Source organism: Nomascus leucogenys, chromosome 4 (assembly GCF_006542625.1).
Source record: "Nomascus leucogenys isolate Asia chromosome 4, Asia_NLE_v1, whole genome shotgun sequence".
Taxonomy (NCBI): domain Eukaryota; kingdom Metazoa; phylum Chordata; class Mammalia; order Primates; family Hylobatidae; genus Nomascus; species Nomascus leucogenys.
In genome coordinates this window covers 96,930,445-96,954,531 of record NC_044384.1, presented here as the reverse complement: position 1 = coordinate 96,954,531, position 24,087 = coordinate 96,930,445, and the positions used below count along the sequence as shown (strand labels likewise).

At 40.9% G+C, this 24,087-nt stretch overlaps 1 protein-coding gene across 4 annotated transcripts in view; it reads left to right on the top strand.

The window, feature by feature from the left end:
- CACNA2D3 (calcium voltage-gated channel auxiliary subunit alpha2delta 3) overlaps positions 1–24,087 on the top strand; it is a 962,218-nt gene that overhangs the window by 671,861 nt on the left and 266,270 nt on the right. For 3 of the 4 annotated variants that reach the window (XR_004029736.1, XR_004029737.1, XM_030811589.1), the window contains exon 14: positions 17,673–17,690. The exons of the other annotated variant lie outside the window; for it this stretch is intronic. Coding sequence is in view for 1 of the 3 variants with exons in the window: in XM_030811589.1 (XP_030667449.1) it covers positions 17,673–17,690 (18 nt within the window). In the remaining 2 variants the exon portion in view is untranslated. The remainder of the gene's footprint in view (positions 1–17,672; positions 17,691–24,087) is intronic. 4 annotated transcript variants of the gene reach the window in all.

Sequence of the window (24,087 nt, the reverse complement as noted above, 5' to 3'; positions counted from 1 at the left end):
CTTTTAGATAGAACAGCCTATGAGTCTAAGCAAATCCTCTTACTTTTGTTCTACATCCATGGAGATTTTGTTTATGTCCAGTGATGGAAGACTTATACCTCTGAAGAAAAGAAACTGATGTTTGTATAAAGAGGAAAAGGACTGGGGAGTGAGGGAGAGTAGAGGAGAAGATGACAGAAAATAGAAAATGCCAACCCATCTCAACCATCCAAAGTTCAGTCATCTTTCTAGGAAGGAAGTGAATAAATTATTTTTTTTCCTGTCATCGTAAATACTTGTTGGTTTACCACCCGCTATCTCCTGTGATAAGTGAAGTGAGAGCCAAGACTGTAACAGGTTTTATCACTTTACTTCCTGTGCTCTGTGCAACTGTTTGGCAAGGGTTCTTTAAGCTCTTGTTTCAACCACCTTCTGTATAAATGCCCAGAATTCATGGCTGTTTGAGCTACTTAAGCTTTTCAAATGTAGGCAATGGGGATATATCTGTGCGAAAGGTTTAATAGTGAGATGGTTTGGCCTTTGTGGCCTAGGCATACCAAATCTTGATCTCAAATGTCTTTCAGAGAGAGACAGAGTAACAGGGCCAGGTTAGAGCAGCAACCACTCTTGGTGATGATGGGGCAAAAGCCTCTTATAGCCCTCACCTAGAACTCTAATGGATGAGGCCATCCCCCACGTAACTCCCTTTGTCTAGGTCAGTGTAGTGCAGTGGCTTTGTAGAGAAAGCTGGGTTGTATTTGTTTGTCGGGTTTTAATAATGCTGATGTAATAAAATGAGTTGGGATGTATTTCCTTTTTTATTTTCTAAAAAATGTTTTTGTAAGATTGCTATATTTCTTCTTGAATGTTTGTTAGAATTCATTAATGAAACTATTTGAGCCTGGAGCTTTCTTTGTGGGGAAGTTCCTCATTCCAAATTCATTTTCTTTTGTAGATATAGGGCTATTTAGATTTTTTATTTCTTAATATCAATTTTTCTTATTTGTGTTACAAGGAGTTTGTTCATTTCATCTAAGTTATTGATTTATTGGCATAAAGATGTTCATAATATTCTCTTAGATTTCTTTTAATGTCTTCAAGATCTATGGTGATAACACCTCTTTCTCTGATACATAAGAGCAAATTTTATATATAATGATCACACATATATACATGCATGTATCTATATATTATGTTTTTATTCTTTTTCTACATTATTTTGAATTGAATGTTTTAACTTCCATTTTATCTCCACTTCTGACCCAATAATAGCTACACCTCTTAGTTGTTTCTTTTGAGTGATTGTTAATTATTTGTACCTTTAACTTCTCACAGTCTAGCTTACTTATAGTGGAAGAAACTTAACAACAGTATACCTGCAATGCCCCCCTTTCATACTACACACTATTATTAAGATACTTTTTACTTCTGCATATGTTATAAACCTCACAATACATTGTTTTTATTTTGCTTAAAATAGTTAATAAAGTGAGGAAGAAATCTTATAGTTATCCACATGTTTTTCATTTCTGGTGCTATTTATTCTTTTGGATATACTCAAGCTTCCAATTGGAATAATTTTTCTTCAGTCTGAAGAATATCCTTTAATTTTCCCTATAGTTCAGCACTGCTGGCAGTGAGTTCTCTCAGATATATATATTTTTGGTATGAAAGCATTTCTACTTTGCCTTCTTTTAGAGTGTTATTTTCACTAGATACAGAATTCTAGTTTACTGTTGTTTTCTTATAATACTTGAAAGTGGCTGCTCTAGGATCATTTGGCTTGCATGGTTTTTGATGGGAAGTCACTGATAATTCTTACTCTTCATCCCCTAAACCTGTGTGCTTTTATTTTATTAGCTGCTTAAGATTTTGTTGTTATGATATGTTTTCAGCAATATTACACAGTGCCTTGGTATTGTTTTCTTTTTGTTTATTTTTCTTGAGGTTCATTAACCTTCTTGGATTGGTGGGTTTATAATTTTTATCAAATTAAAGATATTTAGTCATTGTTTCTTCAGATATTTTATTTGTTCTTCCACTGCTCCAAAACCATCCTGGACTTTCAACTGCACATTTATTCATCTACTTGATATTATCCTACTGGTTACTGAAGTTATTTCTCAACTTTTTTTTCTCTGTGTGCTTCATTTCTTATTGTTTCTATTGCTGTGTCTTCAGACTGATTACTTCTTCTGCCATGTCTAATCTTTTGTTGTACCCATGCAGTGACTTTTTTAAAATTTTAAGTATTGTATTTTTAAACTTTAGGAGTTCCATTTGGTTTTGGTTTTTATTGGTTTTTGATTTGGCTTTTAATTTTTATTTATCCCTTTATTGTGTTCATGTTTTCTTTTAAATCTTTTATTATATTTTAGCAGCTAATTTAAAGTCTGTGTTTGTGAATTTTATCATTTCTGTTTATATGTTACCTATTGATTGTTTTACCACTTATGAGTCACATTTTCCCATTTCTATATATAGTAATTTTTGAACAGATGATGAGCATAGTGACATTGTAATGGTGGCCTAATATTATGTTTATGAGTGTCTGGATTTTGTCTATTTTAAAGGAATGTTGAGTTTTGTTCTGGCAGTCAGTTAACTTACCTATATGTCACCTTGGCCCTTACAAAGCTTGTTTCTAAGCCTTGATTAGGTGGGTATGGCATATCTTTCACTCTAAGGCAACCATTTTGTTGCTCAATTGTTGAGAATCCAATTGGCATTTGGATTTCTCTAGTTTTTAAATGTGAACTTCAGAAGCAAATCTGCCTCTTTGAGGTTTGGGCCCAAGAGCCACTGATAAGACCTGACTTTCTATACTAAGAGAAAAAACTCCCATTGAATTGCAAACACCAGGTAAAAACAATTTGTAAGAGAATGAAATGTTCATAAATTTTCCCAAGAAAAGAACTTCACTTAGACTAGAATCACAACATTCTTCACAGACTAAAATCATAGAGCTGAGAGTTACTCTAGTTCATGATTGAATTGTAAATTAATCAACAGCATGAAAAATTCCACTGAAAATACACATAGATTTCAAAATTATAGGAACATGTGTTTGGCAAAGTGTGCTTGAAGATTGCCAAACCCCAGACTTGGGGGCCGGGAAACAAAATGTAGTTTGAGAGAATCAGCAATCCCAGCTATTAACAGACCACCCTTTCACACAGGACCAAAATAAGCCTGAAGTGGTATGGTAGTCAGTGTGTCAACAGGCTTGAGTGGAGAACAAAGCTCTCTGCTAGTCTACAAGCAGACCACTTCATTTTTATTTTTACCTTGTATTCCCTTCATTATCCATTAACAGATTACTTTTAAGTTTTTAGGGAAAGACCAGCCAGACTATTTGACTTGGTTATACTATCAGATCAAAAAACAGGCTTTGGAGTCAGTCTCAGTGTCCTCATCTGCAGAGTGAAGATGATTGTACTTGAACCCTAGAGTTCTCAGGGGGCTTTCTATGGGCATGCATAGATCCCTTAGCACCTGGCCTGCCTTGGAGTAAGCACTCAGCATGTGTGAGTTCTCATTGTTAGCCACTGGATCCAGTCTTGACTTTGAGAAGTGCTTATATGCACAAAGAGAACTAATATCAGGCAACACATGGCTTTGGTAGTTCTTTCTCTGACCCACTGAACATAATATATATTTACTGATGGACCAAGGTAAAAACAATTTGTAAGAGAATGAAATGTTCATAAATTTTCCCAAGAAAAGAACTTCACTTAGACTAGAATCACAACATTCTTCACAGACTGAAATCATAGAGCTGAGAGTTCCCTGAAGGATTCTCTAATCAGGAGCATCTCACAGAGGACTGTCTGTCTCCCACAGCTCACACCTCTACTCTGGACTGGCCATTTACCGTGTTCACTTCCGTGAGACACAGACTTCGTTGATAGAAGAGCTACATAGTCACTTACTTTTATTTAATAGCTTATTACATTTTTCATAGGAGTAAGGAAATGGAAGGACAAAACTGAACCTTTGAGTTTACGTAGAGATAGGGCTGCCACAGAGCTCTGTGAAGGCATCATTTCATCAGCTGTGTCAGCTGTTTTCAGGAGCAGCAGGGAACCCATTCTTCTGGAGATGCTTCTCCAGAGCTGTCTTCTAAATTATACCCCTAAGCCAGTTAGTTAGACAGCTTTTTAACATGGGATTCTTTAAGATCATCTTTCAACTGACCCTAGAAGATGGACTGTTGTCATCAGAGCACTTGTGATTTGCTAAATGATGCTCTCTGTCTTGAAGGCAGCCATTGGTAAATTTACACTGGAGCAAGCTAAAGTGACATTGTGTCTTTTGTTTCTAGGGTAAGTTCTAGATCAACAAAGAAACATAGGGTTGTCTTTCTTCCCCTGGCTGATGATATACTAAGACGGCGTTTCCCAGGAATGTATCTCTCTTTGTTCAGGAATGTTCTAACGGTAACCATGCAGCCAAGGAGCTAGAAGAACACAATGATGAACCTGGCATTTGCCCTTGCTGTGGCCACCTCCTATTGTACAATTTCAGTAGGTGGTAGAAGCCCGTGTCACTGTGATTAACTATCTTTAGGGAAACCTCTCTACACAAAGCCACTATTTTGAGAGGCTTAACAATTCAGCCATAAAATCTGAGGATGGCATTTAAAGTTGTGGAAGATATGACAGTATCATATGGTATCATATGGCTTTTTTGGTCTCCCCACCACCCTCATTTTTGAGCCATTTCACTTTTGCAAGTTCTTTTTGAATTTTTTTAACTTGAGACATAGTGAAGCACAAAACATGATAAAAATATTTAAAGCACCTTATTTATTGTGTGACTTCCTAAGTTTGTAATGTCCTCTAAACATGAGTTCCAGAGCTTTTGCACACCTTTTTGTCATTCTCTCAGTGACTCCCTTAATAAAAAAGACTTATAAACCTTATGATAGCTGTGTGATGTTCACCTTAGAGCTCTTTTATCTAAAAACCTGTTTGCAAACTAAACCATTGCTATGCAAATGTAAAGCTCCATTATTGTTAAGTAAAAATAAGTAAGCCAAATAAGGAAGCTCCAGGGAGTTGCTTGAGAAATCTGGAAGATCTGCTTTGTAATATTATATTTTATCCTAGAATGTCCCACACCTTTGATAGGTGCCCCTCTCCAACTTTGAAAATTCTGTGAAAAGTGTGACACTTAAAATATTACTCACTTCAGCTACTGTATTATAAAGTTATCAAATATTATCTGTCTTAGAAAATTCATAGCTTTGCTGCTTTTTGAGCATTAAACTTCTCAAACTTTGTAATTTTTCCTTATGGCTACCAAGAATGTTAAAGCTGTTTTACCCAATGTCTTCACATAGTGTCATTTTCTATGAAAAGAATGGACCAGGCCGGGCGCGGTGGCCCACAGCTGTAATCCCAGCACTTTGGGAGGCTGAGGCAGGTGGATCACGAGGTCGGGAGATTGAGACCACCCTGGCCAACATGGTGAAACCCCATCTCTACTAAAAATACAAAAAAAAAAAAAAAAAATAGCCAGGCGTGGTGGCGTGCACCTGTAGTCCCAGCTACTCAGGAGGCTGAGGCAGGAGAATCGCTTGAACCCGAGAGGCAGAGGTTACAGTGAGCCAAGATCATGCCACTGCACTCCAGCCTGGGTGACAGAGCAAGACTCCATCTCAAAAAAAAGAATGGACCAGAGTTTAGTAAGAAGAATGTCACCTCTTCCACTACAGCATGTGTTTCTGTAATGTGAATTAACTCCCACGTAATTGGTAAACAGAGAATGATGTTATTATAAGAATCTCACTGGGTCATACGGCATTTTTCCTGGACTGCTAGAGTTTTGCACCGCTGAGGAAGCAACAGGTGAAGGCAGAGTATACCAACCCAGTAGCGAGCAGCAGCCTGCAGAGAGGCATGTTTCAGCACACTAGAGTTTTTCACTTCAGTCTTTTCCTCTGGGCTCCAGCTGGTCACATGTTCTGTCTTGGACATGTTCCCTGTTTGTTTCACCCCAGACCTGAGCTTTTTGCCCTTGCTCCATTACTCAGCTGCCTCAATTCCTCCTTAAACCTCCTGCCTTCAAGTTATTGACTCCTTTTTTAAAAAATGATAAAGTAATTTAATTTTTTAATCAAAAACTTAACGTGTCATTTTAATTGTGCTAATAGTTTATGAAAGTGGTGATTGTTTTTGTTTGGTTTTCTGGTTACCAAGTTTCTAAGAGTTTGAGCTGTCTGTCCTAATCCTATTTTTCCCATATATTCTGTTATTTTTAGTGTGCAATTTTACAGAAGGTGAGGTTTCTCACTGATACGTATCATATCATAGCAGAAATGCCTGGAGTTGTACTTATTTCAGGCTAATAGTTGTTTTTATATTATAGACCAGGTCTGTGGCTAAAAAATATGGCACCCGCACAGTGCCTTTTGCCTTGTGAGTGCGTAGATTGCATATTTATTTGATTGTGCCACCTTTGATATTTTTTGCTATGACAAAAACTGTTTATATACTCTTCCCACTGCAGACATGGAGGATGACTGAAGATTTTGTTCACTTGCCAATGAACAAAGTGTATGTGTTGGGGGAGGTTCTTTCTGTTTGTCATTCTTGGGGGCCCGGTATTTGTAGTTAAGTTACTATACAGATTTCTTTGTGGTTCAGCAGTTTGTCAGATCTCTGCAAGTTCTCTCTTGAAGACATCTGTTGAGTGAAGTAATGGCTTCATTGCAGACTCTTGAGTTTTCACTAATTTTCTTCTGAGGGATTTTAATGCTGCCTTTTGTAGGGAATATGAAGACCCTTTCATCTTTTTGGAGAGTTTCAGGTTCTTTGGCTCCCATCTGCCCTGGTGAGGTTTCCTTGGAGGACCATTCTGTCCATTGTTGACTCTCTGGGTTCTCCATGTCCATAACCTGCCAAACAGGCTATCTGCCTCACACAGCAAGTCCCATGTCTGTCCCAGGTGGCTGCAGAGCCAGGTTGACAGGGGGCCGAAAGGAAGTATCAGTACCTTCCTCTACTGCGTCTCCACTGGTACTTCTCTTCCTCTGTCACTTTCCTCCCCTAACTTTCTCGGCATAGTGTTTCCTTATATGGACCTACATTGGCTCCAAGCTCACGATCTCAGAGGAGTTACATGTCATGCATAAATTATGAAACTTTTTTTGCAAATTAAGTTTTAATTAAAACCAGCAGCTTAGAGCATCCAACTGGAAGCAGTCACAATGTTGAAAAGTGACACTGGTAGGGTGGGAGTTCAGGAGAAGGTCTGAGTGGCTTTGCATCCTGTTTGGATATTTGCAAAATGAATGCTGCAGAAAAGAGCTTCCTTCCATATCAGACCCTCCTTAATCTACACTGCCGCCTTCAATGAATCCCTTTATGTCGTTGGACCCTGGACTGCCATGGGGACCAATATAATTTTCAAGCAGGAAATACAAATGCATCCTTATTGTAGTTTTATCTGGACTTTGCCAAATTTCCATCTGGTTCTACCAGTCTGCATTCTCACAGAGAACTGGCAGAACCTCCAGCTCCCCCACATTGCCAAAACTCCAATTCAGATCACTTTTCAGCCGGATGATCACCCACAATAAGGCTGAAGAATTACAATTTTAATTGGAACCTTATTTTTCAGATCTAATGCAGAGTGCAAGCTTGATGAGAAATGACTTCTTATTGTGAGAATTTTCAGGACATTCTAATGAGCAAAATGTCTGGGGCCTTCCCTCCACTGATACTCCTTAGCTATATGTAACATGAGACTTGTTCTGGTCTGCCCATTAATAATCCACATTTTTCAGCATCTCAAAGAATGTCTGCCATCAAGTGAGTAATTTATGCGGGCTTGCCTTTCATCTAGGCAGGGCTGTACTGCTGGAACAAAAACTCCAGATCTTTTCATTCAAAATTAAGTTTGAAAATCTGACCTTCAGTGACCAGTCCACATTGCTGCTAACTAATCTGGTGTGGTGGACGGTGTGGTGCTCTTTGTAGACCTGTAGCAGAACTAGCCACTTGGCCATTCAGTAATTTTGAAGTTTAATATTCTCTATGCCTTTAACTCATTCGGGAATGAGTTATCCATCTGGGAAAGGCTTATCCAGATAATCTGTATTTTAAAATTACTGGAATATCTTTTTTTTTTTTTTTCTTAGAGTCTTACTCTGTCACCCAGGCTGGAGTGCAGTGGTATGATCTCAGCTCACTGTAACTTCTGCCTTCCAGGCTCAAGAGATTCTAACGCCTCAGCTTCCTGAGTAGCTGGGACTATAGGCACCCAGCACCACGCCTGGCTAATTTTTGTATTTTTTATTAGAGATGGGGTTTCACCATGTTGGCCAGGCTGGTGTCAAACTCCTGACCTCAAGTGATCTGCCCATTTTGGCCTCCCAAAGTGCTGGGATTACAGGCGTGAGCCATCATGCCCGGCCTAGAATATCTTTAAAAATGATGGTGTTGGCTTGGTGGGGCGGTACCATCAACATCAGAGAGAACCTTGCTCAGAGTGTAACTTCAGACAGCTTTTCTTGAGAGTATTTGGACTGAAATGTGCAATACCCTTTGACCAGTAATTCACCTTCTTGAAAAGTTGAGAGGGTGCCTAACAGTTTGACTACAAGGATGTCCATTACCGTGTCATTCATGTTAGTGGCAGCCTAGATCTCTAATAATAAGAAATTTAATAAGTAACTTACTACATATTCAAATAATTTAAATATAAAGTCATTTAACATGAAGTTAATTGAGATCAGCGGTGGATATTAGCATCATAGGGAGCTTTAAAGGTCTTTTTTTGGCCTATCTTTTATATCTGATTTTCTACAAAAAACCAGTATTACTTGTGTGATTTTTAAAAAGAAACACATAGGAAAGTATATGTGTTGCCAAGAAGGGTCTTTCTGTTCATCTTTTTCTTGCTTTTAAACATACCGTTGAAAGAAAAAAAAAAAATTGAAGTCCCATCCATACCCCAAACTAGAAATTGAGAAATCACGATTAAATTATATATGTCCTGGTAAGATAATACCCAATTTCATAGAAGCAAGAAAATTTGGAATACATAGATACCATTTTACCCTTAAGTCTTTCCAACAAAATTGGAAGGACTTACTGATATGCAGCAAAAATTAGAATGAGGACAAGAATAGTTTTAAGGTAGTAAAGTCAGCTATGTTTGTTTGCTTTTAATGACCCTGTTTTTATCTTATCTTCCCCCCTGCAGGGTTATCTCTCTACCTCTGTTCCTACTCTTTCCTCCTCCTCCTTCTTCAACATCACCATAATGGCAAGGGGTTAGCTGAAGCCATGCAACTGGGGGAGGTCACTCAATTAGGGATTATGGAGTGAGCAACAGGGTGCCCACATTTAAAGAGCTAGAGAAGGAATGTGGAGTGAAGGAAGTAGCAGACTGGCACTCATGGGAAAGCTGGGGTAGGGAGGGGAGAAGATTCCAAGGAGAAGGATATTCAGAGAGATACCTTTTGTTTCCCTGACCTATCCAATATTATTATAAAGACCAGAGTAGCTTCTGTGGGGTCAGAAGACACCATGGGTGCTGAGCTCTGCCGTGTCACTGCCATGCCCTCCCTGCTGTTGGCTTCACTCTCAGGCCTATTTGATGATCTGTCCCCAGTAGTTTAGTTCTAGGTCTTTCCTCTCAGATTCTAAGTCAAGAGGAAAGCTAGCAGGGGAAAAATGGAGAGGGGTGTAACTGAAAAGTCTCCATTAGACTCGATTAGGTCGCACGTCTACCCTGAGCCAGTTGCTGTGGCCAAGGGAGAGCGATGAGTTGAGTTGATGGCTTTGGTCTGGGTAATGTCCACATCATGGGGCTTGGCCTCTTACCCAGGGCAAGGGACACTCTGAAGGAAAGGGGTTAGATAATGAACATAAAGAGACAAGTGTTCTAGATTTCTGATCTGTAAAATTGTAGTAATAACACTATTATTAGAGATAGGAGTCACACTCTGCCTAATGTACCTTGCTCAGACCCTATCATTTCTTCACTAACCCACTGTGATGCAGCAATGGCTCAGTGAGAGGGGTTCTGATACCAGGTCTGTAGGGTCACCTGTGGACCATGAGGTTGGTGATTACTGTAACCTTTCATACGCTATCAGATTGGAGCCAGCCCTAAATACTCTGGAGGTTACAAAATCAAGGGATAAAAACAGCAATTGTTATGGGCCAGTTGTTTTTGTAAAGACTCAGTATGCATTAGCTCATTTAATCCTCACATTAATCTCATGAAATAATGTTATTACTACTCTTTTACAGATGACACCTCTAGAGTTCAGAGACGCTATATTGTTGTCCAGGTTCTTACGGCTACTAAGTGATAGAGGTAGTATTTGAAAGCTGGTCTGCCAAGCTCCAAGGCCCTCCTTCCTTCATTGCTTCTTCCTTTCTTCCTTCTTTCTTCTCCTTCCTTTCCTTCTGCTCTCCTTTCTCTCTTTCTCTCCCTCTTTCTCTCTTTCTTCCTTTCTTCCTTCCTTTCTCTTTCTCTTTCTTTTTTTCTTTCTTTCTTTCATTCATTCTTCCCCTCCCTCCCTTCCTTCTTTCTTCCTCTCTTCCTCCCTTCCTTCCCTTTCCTCCCTTTCCTCCTTCCTCTCTCCCCCCTTCCTTTTTTCTTTTTCTCTCCCTCCCTCCCTTTTTTCTTTCTTTCCCATTTCCCTCTTTCCCTCCTTCCTTCTTTTCAACAAATATACACTTAATTCTTACCAAGGGCCAGGCATAGGTCTAGTCCCTAGGAATACAACAATGAATAAGATAGATACAGTCCCTTGGTAGATCTTATATGGAGAGGTCATCAAAAAACCTAAACAAGTAAAGAAGAAGATTACACAGTGCCACAAATGCTAAGACAGGAATAAACAAGATGATACTATAGAAAGACACTTGGGGTAGAAATAATAACACCTGCCAGAAGAGGTGCCATCAGAGATGAGATCTGACACATGGGTGGGGAATCAGTGAGGCAGGGAAGTGGGCTAGTCAGAGAATTGACATGGAGTTGTGGGGACATCAACCAATCAGAGGAAAGAGCCCCACAAAGGCTTTAAGGCAAGTGAAATTTGAAGGACAGCCTGCCAAGTACCAGGCTTATACTTTCAGATCATTCTGGGTGCCATGTAAAGGAAGGATTGGATTGGAGGGCAGGAGTGAACCCGGAGAGACCAGATGAGCAGCAGTGGTGGCTTGGTGTGGGATGGCACAAGTGGAAGGATGTGAGACAGAAGCTGCACTGCCAAATCTTAGCTCATCAGAGACCCCTTGGCATAGGTTTTAGAGTTTGAGCCATTTAACAGAACTTTTGTTGCTCTATAGTAGAGTAGGGATCTTTATCCACATTGCTTAATGAAGAAGAATGGAAGATTATACATGCAAGCATCCACAAGGAAAAAAATGAACACACAGAACCTTAGCAGCAAGCAGGGATTGATCATTCATTCGTGAGGCCCGAGGCAAAGGGCCAGTTTTACAAATGGAATAAACATATGTAGGCCAGGCTTTTTTTGTTTTACACAGTTGGCAGGAAAATACTTTGTTTCCTATTTGGTCTTTACATATTTCACAGTGAAATGTGTTGTTTTGATCAATAGATCTTTAATTGGAGTTTTATGTTTGAAAAAGAGTCCACTCAAGTTTGGAACTTCGTTGAGCTAGAGCACTAGATGTCCCCTCAATCACCCCCATGGCTCTCTCTGAAACTCTGAGGTAGAAATGAAGTGAATTGGGAGAATTAAAACAAAAACATGTCCCTCTGCTCGGTGGGTATTTTTCTTTTTGAAATACCTTTATCAGGGCCTCAGAGCTCTTCCTCACATCTCCTTGTGCCTCACCTGTTGTTCCTCACAGGTTGCCTGTGCTGGCCCCATCTCGTCACATGGGCTCTCCCTGGTGGGATGTCCATGATTGAGTTCTGGGCTCTCGCTGTCCTCTGCCTGCACTCACCCCTTCGGTAACCTCATCTACGTGCAGACAGTAACCAAGCTCAGGCCCCCTCCTGGGACATGAGCTTCATACTTCCAGCTGCCTACCCTACAACTCTGCCTGCAATCCTTAGAGACATCTTGAACTTTTCTTAATTTTAGACAAAACTGAACTCTTGGTGTTTTTCCTCAACTATGCTTCTCCCATACTCATCTTCTCAGTATGCCTCTCCCATAGTCATCTTCTCAGCAAATGGCAGCTCTATTTTTGCATTTATCAAGGACAAAACCTTGGCTGCATCTTTTGTGTCTCTCCTATCCAGGCTATCATCTTGATTCTCAACTCTACCTAGGGTCAAACTATTGCCTGCTGCCTCCACACCACCAGTGTGCTGATCCTGTTCTCCCTCAGTTCTTTTTTTTTTTTTTTTTTTTTTTTTTGAGACGGCATCTCACTCTGTCACCCAGGCTGGAGGTGATCTTGGCTCACTGCAACCTCTGCCTCCCAGGTGCAAGCGATTCTCCTGCTTCAGCCTCCCAAGTAGCTGGGATTACAGGCACACTCCACTATGCCCAGCTAATTTTTTTGTATTTTTAGTAGAGACAGGGTTTCACCATGTTGGCCAGGCTGGTCTCGAACTCCTGACCTTGGGTGATCTGCTCACCTCGGCCTCCCAAAGTGCTGGGACCACAGGCATGAGCCACCGTGCCCGGCCTTTGTCAGTTCTTACCTAGACCATTCAATAGCCTCCTCACCAGCCTTCCTTCTCAAATTCTGTCTTTGTTGCTCTCTGGCTTTGTGACCTTGTAGTTTCAACATCTGCAGAATTGGAGTGATAATAGAGCTTACCTAATAAGATTACTGTGAGTTTTCAGTAAGTTAATATAGGTAAAGCACTTCAAATTGTGGATAGCATGTCACAGCTATCACAATCACCTGTCATTACTGCTGTCCTCAATATCCTAGTGCATGGCTGTTAGCCTTAAGATAACCTCATAGGCCAGAATGACTGCTAGAGCTCTAGTCATCACATCCACCTTCCTGGCAGTAGGATGGAGGGAGTCCTTTTAAAGACACTATCTGGAAAAGCCACATTTATGCATACCTCATTGGCCACGACTGAACCCATTTAACTGCTTTTATCTTTAATAGAGTCATTTAGCTAAGCTTGGCTAAAATTAGGGTTTCTGGTGCCGAAAAAGAAAAGCAGCATGGCTATAACTTTGCTACCAATTGCAGGTGTGTGGTAGTATGAAGGCCTGCGAAAAGAGCATATGACAAGAGAGGGTAAACAAGTCTTCTTTGAGACACAGACAACTGACCAGAGAAATAGATGTTTGCCAGGCAAGTGGAGAGGGATCTTAGGAAGAGCTCCAGGATGAGAGGACAGAACAAATGTCTGTGACCAGAGAGAACATGGACAATCTTCATGCTGCACCATCCACCTGATACACCACATATTGAAAACCATGGTGGCTGGGTTCTCTGTCCTCCATCCAGACCCTTCCATAAGGAGTCGTGCCAGGATTTCTCATCCCTGCTTTCTCTTCTGGGTAATGCCCAGATGGAATGGCCCACGAGGTCCCCAAGTCCTTTGGGGGTGTAGGTTTGTGCTGCTATTGTGTGGTCGTGTGAGAAGTAGCACTGGTTGGAGCAGATGTGGGTCCATACAGAGCCTTGTCCTTGACTTTCAACAGTAACATTTCCTGACTAGGTGACCTTGGTGAGATACTTAACCATTCTAAATATTGTCTGTTTCCTCACCTATAAACTGAGAAGACACTAATATCTAATCCAGAGATTCACTACAAAAAGCAAAAGAGCTAAAACTGATCAAGCATTTAGCCCGGTCCCTGGTTTAAGGAAAAAGTCCAATCAACAGGGACTATTTCTGTTATTGCTGTCACCTTTATCTTCATCATTTCCTCTCCTTCATCCCCTTCTGAATACACATTCTCCATGTTTGAATGTGAAGTGTCACCTGAAATGTATCCTGCACCCAGCTTTTCCTCAGGAGTGTGTAAACCCACAGCACACCACAACTTTTTTCTTTACCCTTCTTTTGGAAAAATGACTTGGGGATGTATTCAGTTATACAGAGAATCCTACAATCTGCGGTGTGGGCCAGGAAGGAACCCAGTGCTGCCTGTCCAGACCCCTCATGGAGTAAATGAGGAAATAGACCCAGCAAGGCAGAGCCTGGTTGGCAATGCCTGACAAGGTGGCTTTGAAGAAGAAAACATCTCCCCGGTGTGTTGAGGAAGAGATGTGACCACATCTGGGGCCTCATGATGATGATAAGTGCCCAGGCTGGTTTTATGCATATCCAGGGGTCACTGAGACAATCACTCATAGACAGACATCTATACCAGGCATGTGGGAATGTGAGTTTCAAATCTATTCCTCTAGCAGATACATTTTTCTCTTGAAGGCCATCAGCTTGGGTGATTAACATGGTGGTGGGGGGTGTTGATTCAAGGATTCAAGGCAGTTACCCCGGTTATCTTTCCCTGGCATCAACTCTGGGCATATCCTAGTAATAAGGTAGCTTATTTAACAAGGGAAGCACCAGTCACAGGTTAGAGGACTTCACACATACGTATGGGGAAGATGCCTTCTCTGCCCTCATGGAGTTTGTGACCTAGCAGGATAGAAAGGCATTACATGAAAAAATTACATGGTCACTAGAGTTGTGCTCAGAACTGCAGAAAAAAAGCGCAGGGAAATGTTTTGCCATTTCTTATTTATAACAAATGCTGTTTGGTTATAATATTCTTTTTTTTTTTTTTTTTTTGAGACAGGATCTCACTCTGTCGCCCAGGCTGGAGTGCAGTGGCATTATCAGGGCTCACAGCAGCCTCAATCTCCTGGGCTCAGGTGATTCCCCCCACCTCAGCCTCCCGAGTAGCTGGGACTACAGGCATGTGCCACCATTCCCAGCTAATTTTTTTGTAGTTTTTGTAGAGGTGGAGTTTCACTATGTTGCCCAGGCTGGTCTCAAACTCCTGGACTCAAGCAATCTGCCCAACTTGATTTCCCAAAGTTCTGGGTTTACAGGTGTGAGCCACCGCACCTGGCCAGTTATTAAATTCTTTACAGTGAAACTCAGGCATGACTTCAGAATCCTTCTCATCATAGCCCTTCATCCAGCCATTGCTAATTAGTCAGAGCTGGTTCTCAAGGTAAAACCTAGCGGCCATCCAAGACCTGGCCTTTCCCCAGCCCTCTCTCCATCATTCCACTTTACAGACAAGCACACTGGCCAGAGGCTGGAAGGCATGTGCCTCAAGACTTGAGCCAGAGGCCAAAGCGGAGCAGGTATCTGGCTGGTCTGGCCCCTAGGGCAGGGCCCTGCACACAAGTCATGAATGCTGGGTGACGATGTGTTGGGGAGCCAGCTCCCAGCAGCAGCATCTGTGGCCACAGAGGATCTGATCTGAATGTGTACTATTGTACCCTGAGACTCCTTCAGAGAGGTCCAGCCTGGTGAGGGCATCGCAAGCTGTAATTTACATTATTTAAAAGCTCCAGTAGGAAAGTTGCTCTTTGTTCTCCTAGGTTATTTCTTGAGGAAAATACATGTTTTGCGGGGAGGTTGAGGGCAGTTTTAAACTGAGGACATCACCACAAAGGCCTGGTCTGTCATTTTCCTTCCCAGGATTTCTTCCCATATGCTTAAATGGATGAGTCAAAAAGAGGTGTTTCCTGCTCAACAAAGATGAAATAGAGAGAGAGAAAGGGCAGCTCTCCTGTCAAAGAGGCCTGCAAAGTCCAGCAGTTTGTGCAGGGCTTCACTTTGGTATATTTATTTTGCAGTCCATCAAACATTTGTCATACTCATGGCCCCTTGCTTTCACAGGACATAGCTGTGATTCGACACAAACGCTTTCCTAAGAAAATATACATTTTTCATTCCACAATGTTCATGTATCCAAGGTTTCTTTCCTGTTGTGTGAAAAGATGTTTAATATTTGAGAAACTTTTTTAAAAGTGATTCTTCATTTTAAACTCAGTTTCTCATCTCGTGGTCTATTTTTTTCTGAACTCTTGAAAAGCACTGGAGGAGCTTATGAGCCTCCTTTCTGAATAGTTCCAGCCCTAACTAGGAGGAACGAATCAGGAAAACATCCTCTTATTTCCGTCTTCTTAAATTGGGAGACCTGTATAAGATAAAAGTGTTGGAAATTGAGTGTTGGAGAAATTGGAATCTGCTTTTCATAGACATTCTCAATACCATTTTGGAGACATCTCTGTGATCCAAAACATCTTGTTTGTTCGGTTCTACTCTTTGTGGGCTACATCCACAGGGGCAGGGGTTTAGGACAAGTTTAAGAGAGCCCTGGTCTTCTTTTATCAGAAGAGAAAGCATTCTTCCCGGAGTAAAAAGAATGGGAAAGTCCGATGATTCAAGTGGAGACCTTAAGTTGTCTGATTTAGTTGCTATGCATTTTCTAGCACTTCTGATGTCATAAGCTCTAGAGAGACAGAGAGCAAGTCTACTGTCACAATTCCCAAGTGTTTGGGATCTTTATTTATGTGTGAATTGAGTTTAATTAGTATGTTCTAAAGTCAGGCAGCACGGTCCTATGATTGTTTATCTATGGGACATTGTGTAATTACTTAACCTTTAAGTTCCATTTTAGTTTTCCTCTGTAAAATAGGGATACCTAGCATTGGGTTGCTGTGATTTAATGGGATAATGCAAAGACGTAACACAGTGCCTGGTGACAAGTTCACACTCGATAAATGTTAGTCCCTATGTTGAGAAGTAAATCTTGGTAATGATGTAATTCTTAGATTGGGTATTTAATACATGGATCATGTTAATTCCATTCCAAATTAGAAAGATGCTTTCAAAAACACTGCATGCTAAAATGGCAGTCATAATACTGTGGCATTAAACTGTAGCCTAATACTCTCAAAACAGAAATATAGACAAATATGTCTCGTAAATGTTCATCTTTTTCCGCATACCTATTAATTTCAGTTCCTTGCCTGTGCCATTGGGAAAGCTGTTATGTCTTATTTTATGGATTGACTGACTGCCTTTTCCTTGTTCTTAGAACATCAGCTTTACTTTAAATGCACAAATCCTTGTGCACGCTTCCTTAACCACCAATAAAGGGAACAGTTAATGTGCTACAAAGCAAGAAAAATTGACTTTAAAAACAAGCATTTTTCTAACAGTCTTACTTTTATATACAGCAGGGTTTCTCAACTTTGGCACTATGGATATATGGGCTGGGCAGTTTGGTTTCGTGGGGGACTGTCCTGTGCATTGTAAGATGTACCACAGTATCCCTTGGCCTCTACCCTCTAGAGGCCAACAGCTCTCGCTCCCTTCCCTTTCACCCCCTAGTTTTGACAACCCCAAATGTCTCCAGTTGGCCCTCATCCAGTTGAAAACTGCTGGTCAAAGGAAGAAGGAACTGGCTCATGGAATTGTGCCCTTCAGATCACTGGACAGAAGAGCCTCGGTTCCAGCTTTATAGGAGCTTACCAACTGCTTTGGATGTGGTGATTCCCAAAACGCATGCTGGAAAGCTTGTAGATTATCTGTTGATACCACAAATTCAGAAAGCAGGTCAAATAATCAGCACTGTAGCTTCGTTTTGAAAAATAACTTGCTCTACCTCTATTTCACTTGTCTCCCCATTTTGGTTTCTCCATTTGCAAATGGCAACAAAATGAAGCTTTACTATTAATCTTAATTATTTATATAATGATCAACTTTTTTCTTTTTTGTTTTGTTTTGTTTTCCCCCTTCAGCTTCCTCAGGCACAAAAGGTAAATTTTCTTCTGTCACATTCCAGTCACCCCCAGAACTCACGAGTCGTGCATGCCTCCATGGTGTTGTACATTTGGCACTGTTCATGACCAGTGAAATGGTTTTTTTCCATAGCTTCAGAAACCTGAAGTTGGGCAGGAACAGAGAGGCCAGCAGACTTGGTTGTCCACTGCTCCTTTGCTGAGTTAGTCCCTCCAAAGGACCCTATGGTGGCCAGTGATTGGGAGGTGAATCCATGCCCAACTGTTTCTCTAAGAATTATCAAATAATAGGTCACGAATAAGTTTGGCACATTCCTTCCAATGTAGCATTCCAGGCCTTCTCTGAGATAATTTTTAGGGAGACAAATAATGCGAATAATTAGTAAGGCGTGGTAACCAAGTTTAAATTTGGGGCTCCTAAGCCAGATCGCTGAAAACTCTTCTTGGATTTTATTAATTGTAAAAATCAGCAGCTCCTTTGCTGGCCTCATCATCCCAGAGACCATTAGAGCAGATTTCTTGCCAGTGGCCAGACCCTTTCACTGGTCCTCATTGTCTGAGATGATCTAGTTCCACCATCTAGAATGTTCTCTGTCCAGGAAGACTCCATGTGGTTGCAGTGATGGCTTTGCTATGTCACCCTCATAGCATGTCATTGTATCCTAAGGACATTTATGGCAGAAAATATGTCACTCAGTGCCTGCTGCATTGTTCTTGTGTGTTTCACAAACATAAGCAACACTTCTGGAAGACACAGCAATTTCTGGGGGCCGGATGTTGTGTTTCAAGAATTAAGGTAGGGCACCACCCTGAAATTTAAACAGCATCTCCTAAGCTCTCCAGTTTAGAGCAGAGATGATTTGGTTTCTTCTCACTGAGAGAGAGCACAACTGCTCTACTAAAGACAGTCTGTTCAGACCATATGGACAACCGAAGGCCTAGAAATCATTACACAGTTACTCAAATATATTATGAGGTATTTAAACAAGGCAAGGCATACTGGTGTGTGACTTGGCTTATGGTAATGTTTGATTACACTTCAATGCCATCACAAAAGGACTGAACACTTCATTAAAAGTTAAAGTATTCAAGGCTCACAACAGCTTCCAGGGTAAATACATGGTCAGAATTCCAGATTGTTTGGAAGGCTCAATGTCTTTGATAGGACATACTTTCTTAATTACCTACATTTGAATTTTTTTGGTAGAGAGACTTCACAAATTCTGTGCCTAAAAATGGACCAGCTTCCACTTATCGACATTTATTCATCAAATTTCCACTGATCCATATACAGAGTATTCCTGTTACAGAAAATAATTCATGAATTGGAGGTGCCATCAGCCATAGAATTTTATGTTATGTTATGTTATGTTATGTTATGTTATGTTATGTTATTTTTTGAGACAGAGTCTCGCTGTGTTACGCAGGCTGGAGTGCAATGGTGCAATCTCGGCTCACTGCAACCTCCACCTCCCGGGTTCAATCAATTCTCCTACCTCAGCCTCCTGAATAGCTGGGACTACAGACATGCGCCACCGCACCTGGCTTATTTTTGTATTTTTAGTAGAGACAGGGTTTCGCCGTGCTGGCCAGGCTGATCTTGAATTCCTGACCTCAGGTGATCTGCCCGCCTGGGCCACAAAATGCTAGGATTACAGACGTGAGCCACCGCACCCAGCCAGCCATAGAATTGTAAAACAAAGTTCAAAACAAAGCAACACAGAATACAGAAGAACAAATGTTGCTGGGCTATATAATTCTTCAGTAGCACTTACTTCATTGCATTCACTTCTTCTATCATCATATATTGACTCACATCACATGCCCTACAAAGTGGAGCATATTATTGTGGTCATATGAAGTCCAAAGTCAAGGAAGCTGCCTCAGCTGGCTACCTAATTTTTTTCCCTGTCTCCGAATGATGTCAGACATCCCAAGGGACTTGTTCTATAGCCCTATGTGAGAAGGAATAGTTTTGCCTTCTGTTCCTATCATGGCTAGAAATTGTCTTTTTTCTGTTAAAATAGAGAAAGGCACTTACCTTACAAAATATTAAGAGATCTATGTGACACGGTTTCGGAACTCTTTGGGGGTAGTTTGTGGGAAATTGAGCTCTTTGAAGGAGTTTGAACATGAACCTCAGGTATCTAGGCTGGAGGGTAAGAGGATTTGAGGGAGAGGTGCACCACAGATTGAAGGCATCCTCTCAAAGGCTGCAAATCTCCACCTGGTAATGTATTAGCATCCCTGCCCCCAACTCTCCTTCCCACCCCTTCCCGAGTATTAACCTCAGTGACACTTGCAGAGGCCTTTGCCAGAAGAATGAGGTTCTTGCAAGTGTCAGCTTTCCTTAGATTTACTGTCTTGCTACTTGACCAGCAAAGGAATGTGGTGGTTCCATTTTAGCCTTCATCCATTTGTTACCATGGGTAAGTTACTTAACCTCTCAAAGCCTACATGTTTTTATTTATTTAAGGAGAATGATAAACTAACTTTCCACTTTTGTTTTGAAAGTTACTTCTCTTATCTGTTCCTCGCACAGAGCCTGGCATATGGTAGACCCTCAAAATACAGAGTTCTCATTACCACTTGGCTTGACTTGACCCCTGGTGCTTCAGAGCACATCAAGACAGCAGTCATATCTGAGGGGTGGTCTGGGACCTCTGCCCAATGTTTTGTGATTCTGACTCAAGCCTAATGAATAACTGGGAGAGGGCAAAAGAGCCCAGCAGGTATGGGTGCTCCCCTCATTTCATTAGAAACTCTGTGGTTGGGCCAGGTGCGGTGGCTCACTCCTATAATCCTAGCACTTTGGGAGGCCGAGGCAGGTGGATCACAAGGTCAGGAGATCAAAACCATCCTGGCCAACATGGTGAAACCCCCTCTCTACTAAAAATACAAAAATTAGCTGGGCGTGGTGGTGCACACCTATAGTCCCAGCTACTCAAGAGGCTGAGGCAGGAGAATTGCTTGAACCTGGGAGGTGGAGGTTGCAGTGAGCTGAGATCACACCACTGCACTCCAGCCTGGTGACAGGGTGAGACTCCACCTCAAAAAAAAAAAAAAAAAAAAAAAACCTCTGTGCTTGAACTGACTGCACCTTATTCATGTAGTCAGAAAGAAATGGAGATTGGTCTTGAAACCCCAATAAAGCAAAAACTTGTCAGGAGAATTGTTTTGAGAGGTTTCTTCCTAATGCCTTTGACGTTACCCATAGATTTCACTCATCTGTGGCCATGATTCTAATGAGCTCTTTCCAAACCCCTGAGTTTGTTGTTCCAGAGGTGAAAGAGAGGCACCCCCAGCCGCTACAGCTTTGGCCCACTTTTCACATGAGGTCATGAGCACATACATTGGACCATATGGTGTCTGCATTTGTGCTGTGTTTTTGTTGGAATCTGCCTTTGTATCATCTGCAACGATTTTCTCTATAAATATTTTAAATAGTTATGTCTCTGTAAACATACTTATTTTAATCTCTTGGCTGATCTGCAACTAAAAAGGTCCCATTTGGTTGTCCCTCTTATGTATAGCAGCCATTAATGACTGTTGTCTGTAAGTTATGGTTTTCATGATTCTAATATTTTGAGGGTCTTCCAAAACTTCTCTTCTAGTCCTTTATGACAATGTTTTAGAACAACAGTTTTAAAAAAATATTATTTTTTCTATGATTCTTAAGCATCTCCAAGATAATTCCTAGACTATAAATTTCAAGCCTTGATATAAAATTGGTGTGGCACTAACTGGTGATGAACCTGATAAATATTAAATATTCTTAGCAAATATGGAGGTAGTGTCCTGAAGTTTTGGCTAAAAAATACGTAGCAGTAAAGATGCAGCACTTTCGAGGCATCACCAATTAATTCTTCTGGGTGGAAATTGGACCGGTTTCTCCGGTGGATTGATTGTCCCTGAATTCAACGATGAAGAGAGGTCTATGTGTAAGAAAGGTCTGCCTTTTTAAACTTCTTCTATACTTCTACAAAAATGTCCGAGGGATCTGATTTTATGATAATAACATAGCAGAATTACCCAAAGCCATTTACAAATATATGTTCAATAGTAATACTATTGAACAAAATAGTCCATTTTTCTAGCTGCATTTTTCTTCACGTAGGTTCTGTCTATAGGAGCTACACATCAGTTATTCACTGCAGGATTAATTTAATCAATGTAGGTTTAATCATCGTAGAGTGGGACTCGAATGTTTAAAGTCAACAATACTCCTCAGGGAATTCCAAACGTGGCTATTTATGTGGATGAACGTGTCCAGCCCCTGGTACCCTTTCCCTTCATTTTCTTCTGCATCCACACAACTTTGGAATTTGCCAAAGACCATTTCTTAAAGGTTTCCTAGGTGCTCTGTGTCTTTCCTGACACCGTATTAGTTAATATCAGCCTGAGAATTCTGAGTAGGCATAAGCATTTTTCACAAAACCATAGTTAAAGCAAACCACATCTCTAATCCTGTTTGGAACAGCAATTGATGCATTCAGGGCTGCACAGTATGGCAAAATCATCCCTGTTTAATAGCCGGACCGCGTGTTTTGTTTCCTGTTAGGAATAGCTTAACTTGCTTCCTTGAACAAACACAGCAGGGTTCAAGATCTGTTGTTCTATGCCTGCTGTGATATTCTGTGCTGCTTAACTTGTATGAGGACTCAGGAGTGCATAAATTAGCTTCTTAAATGGAGGTCGATTTTTGGTCTCTCTTTAAGGATGGAACTGTTTTATTAATTTCTCCCCCTGAGTGCAAATGGCATCCTGAATCTGTTTGCATTTTCTTTGTTTCCTTGTTTATATTATATTTTGGAGGAATAAATGGAAGCCTTCATTTTTCTAGAGTCTTTCTCTCTCTCTCTTTCTTTCTTTCTATCTTTCTTTCTTTCTTTCTTTCTTTCTTTCTTTCTTTCTTTCTTCTCTCTCTCTCTTTATCTCTCTCTATCTCTCTCTCTCTCTTTCTCATTCCTTAGGTACAAATTTGTACAAGTAGAATTTGGCCTAGCTCTTATCTCAGGGTAATCAGATTTCAGCAATTGCGAGGCATCATTTATCATTCTTTGCCTCATTTAACATCTATACTTCGAACAGTTGAATTAACTGTCATTGAAAATGGAGAATTGAAAGTTTGCAAAGCTGCTGTTTTTGTAGAACTACAGGTCTAGTGATTTTAGTGTTTCATTACAGTTATATAACCATCTAACCTGATGCAAATGAAGTGCAAAACTGAGAACCGATAACTATTTACATTTGGTTCTGGTTTATGACTCATTTGCTTTTACCTGTACTTAGCTTTGCATGTAAACTATTGTGTCTTGTTTTGAAAACCCTATTTTTCTCCTTATTTACTATTTTATAGTAACATGTAAGGTACTTTTTATATGCATTCCCAAGCTGGGGTTGTTAAGATTGATATACTCACAGTCTGAAAAATGATAGCAGCACAATGGACTACAGTTTAAATTATTGGATCTATTTTGTGAATAAGGCCATGGCGCTAGAAACCAGAGAGCAAGTCTAGTCACTTCAGCTTTTCCCATAGCCAGTGTGAGAGGCTCTGTGGAAATTTGAGTGATGGCATATTGCTCAACCCTAACAATGGTTATATAACTAAATATTTTGTTCTCTGCCATAGTTCTGTATGAGTGTGTCTGTGGCAGCCCAGACAGGCTGCTCTGCTGCTGAGGAAGGAGGTGAACTTTGCAAGTGTACCCATGTGAGTCTTGGCTGACCCTTTTCCCATGGCCCTGTCCAACTTTGCACTTGAGGCCTGAAATAAATGAATGCAAGACCCTCAGATTCAAAGCGCATGGCTTCGTAATGGCAGGATAGCCAGCAGGGCAGCACATAGGCATTCCAGCCGAAGCTACTTCTGGGTTCCTGGGGGTCATGGAGCTCTGTTTGGAAGCAAGATGCTATTTGCATTTCTTTTTTCTTTTCTTCTCTTTTCTTTTTTTTTTTTTTGAGACAGAGATTAGCTCTTGTTGCCCGTGCTGGAGTGCAGTTGTGCAATCTTGGCTCACTGCAACCTCTGCCTTCTGGGTTCAAGCGATTCTCTTGCCTCAGCCTCCTGAGTAGCTGGGATTACAGGCACCTGCCGCCACACCCAGCTAATTTTTGTATTTTTAGTAGAAACAGTTTCACCATGTTGGCCAGGCTGGTCCTGAACTCCTAACCTCAGGTGATCCACCTGCCCCAGCCTCCCAAAGTGCTGGGATTCCAGGCATGAGCCACTGTGCCCGGCCTGCTATTTGCATTTCTTATTGAAAAGAAATAATCTGTTCATATCAAACAACCTCATAGTGTGTGTCTACTTGTGTGTAAGGGGAAAAATCAGGGTTTACTCCATTTTCAGATTTATTTGAACATTTGACGTGTTCGTGTACTATTTTTATGCTTTATATACTATTTTTCC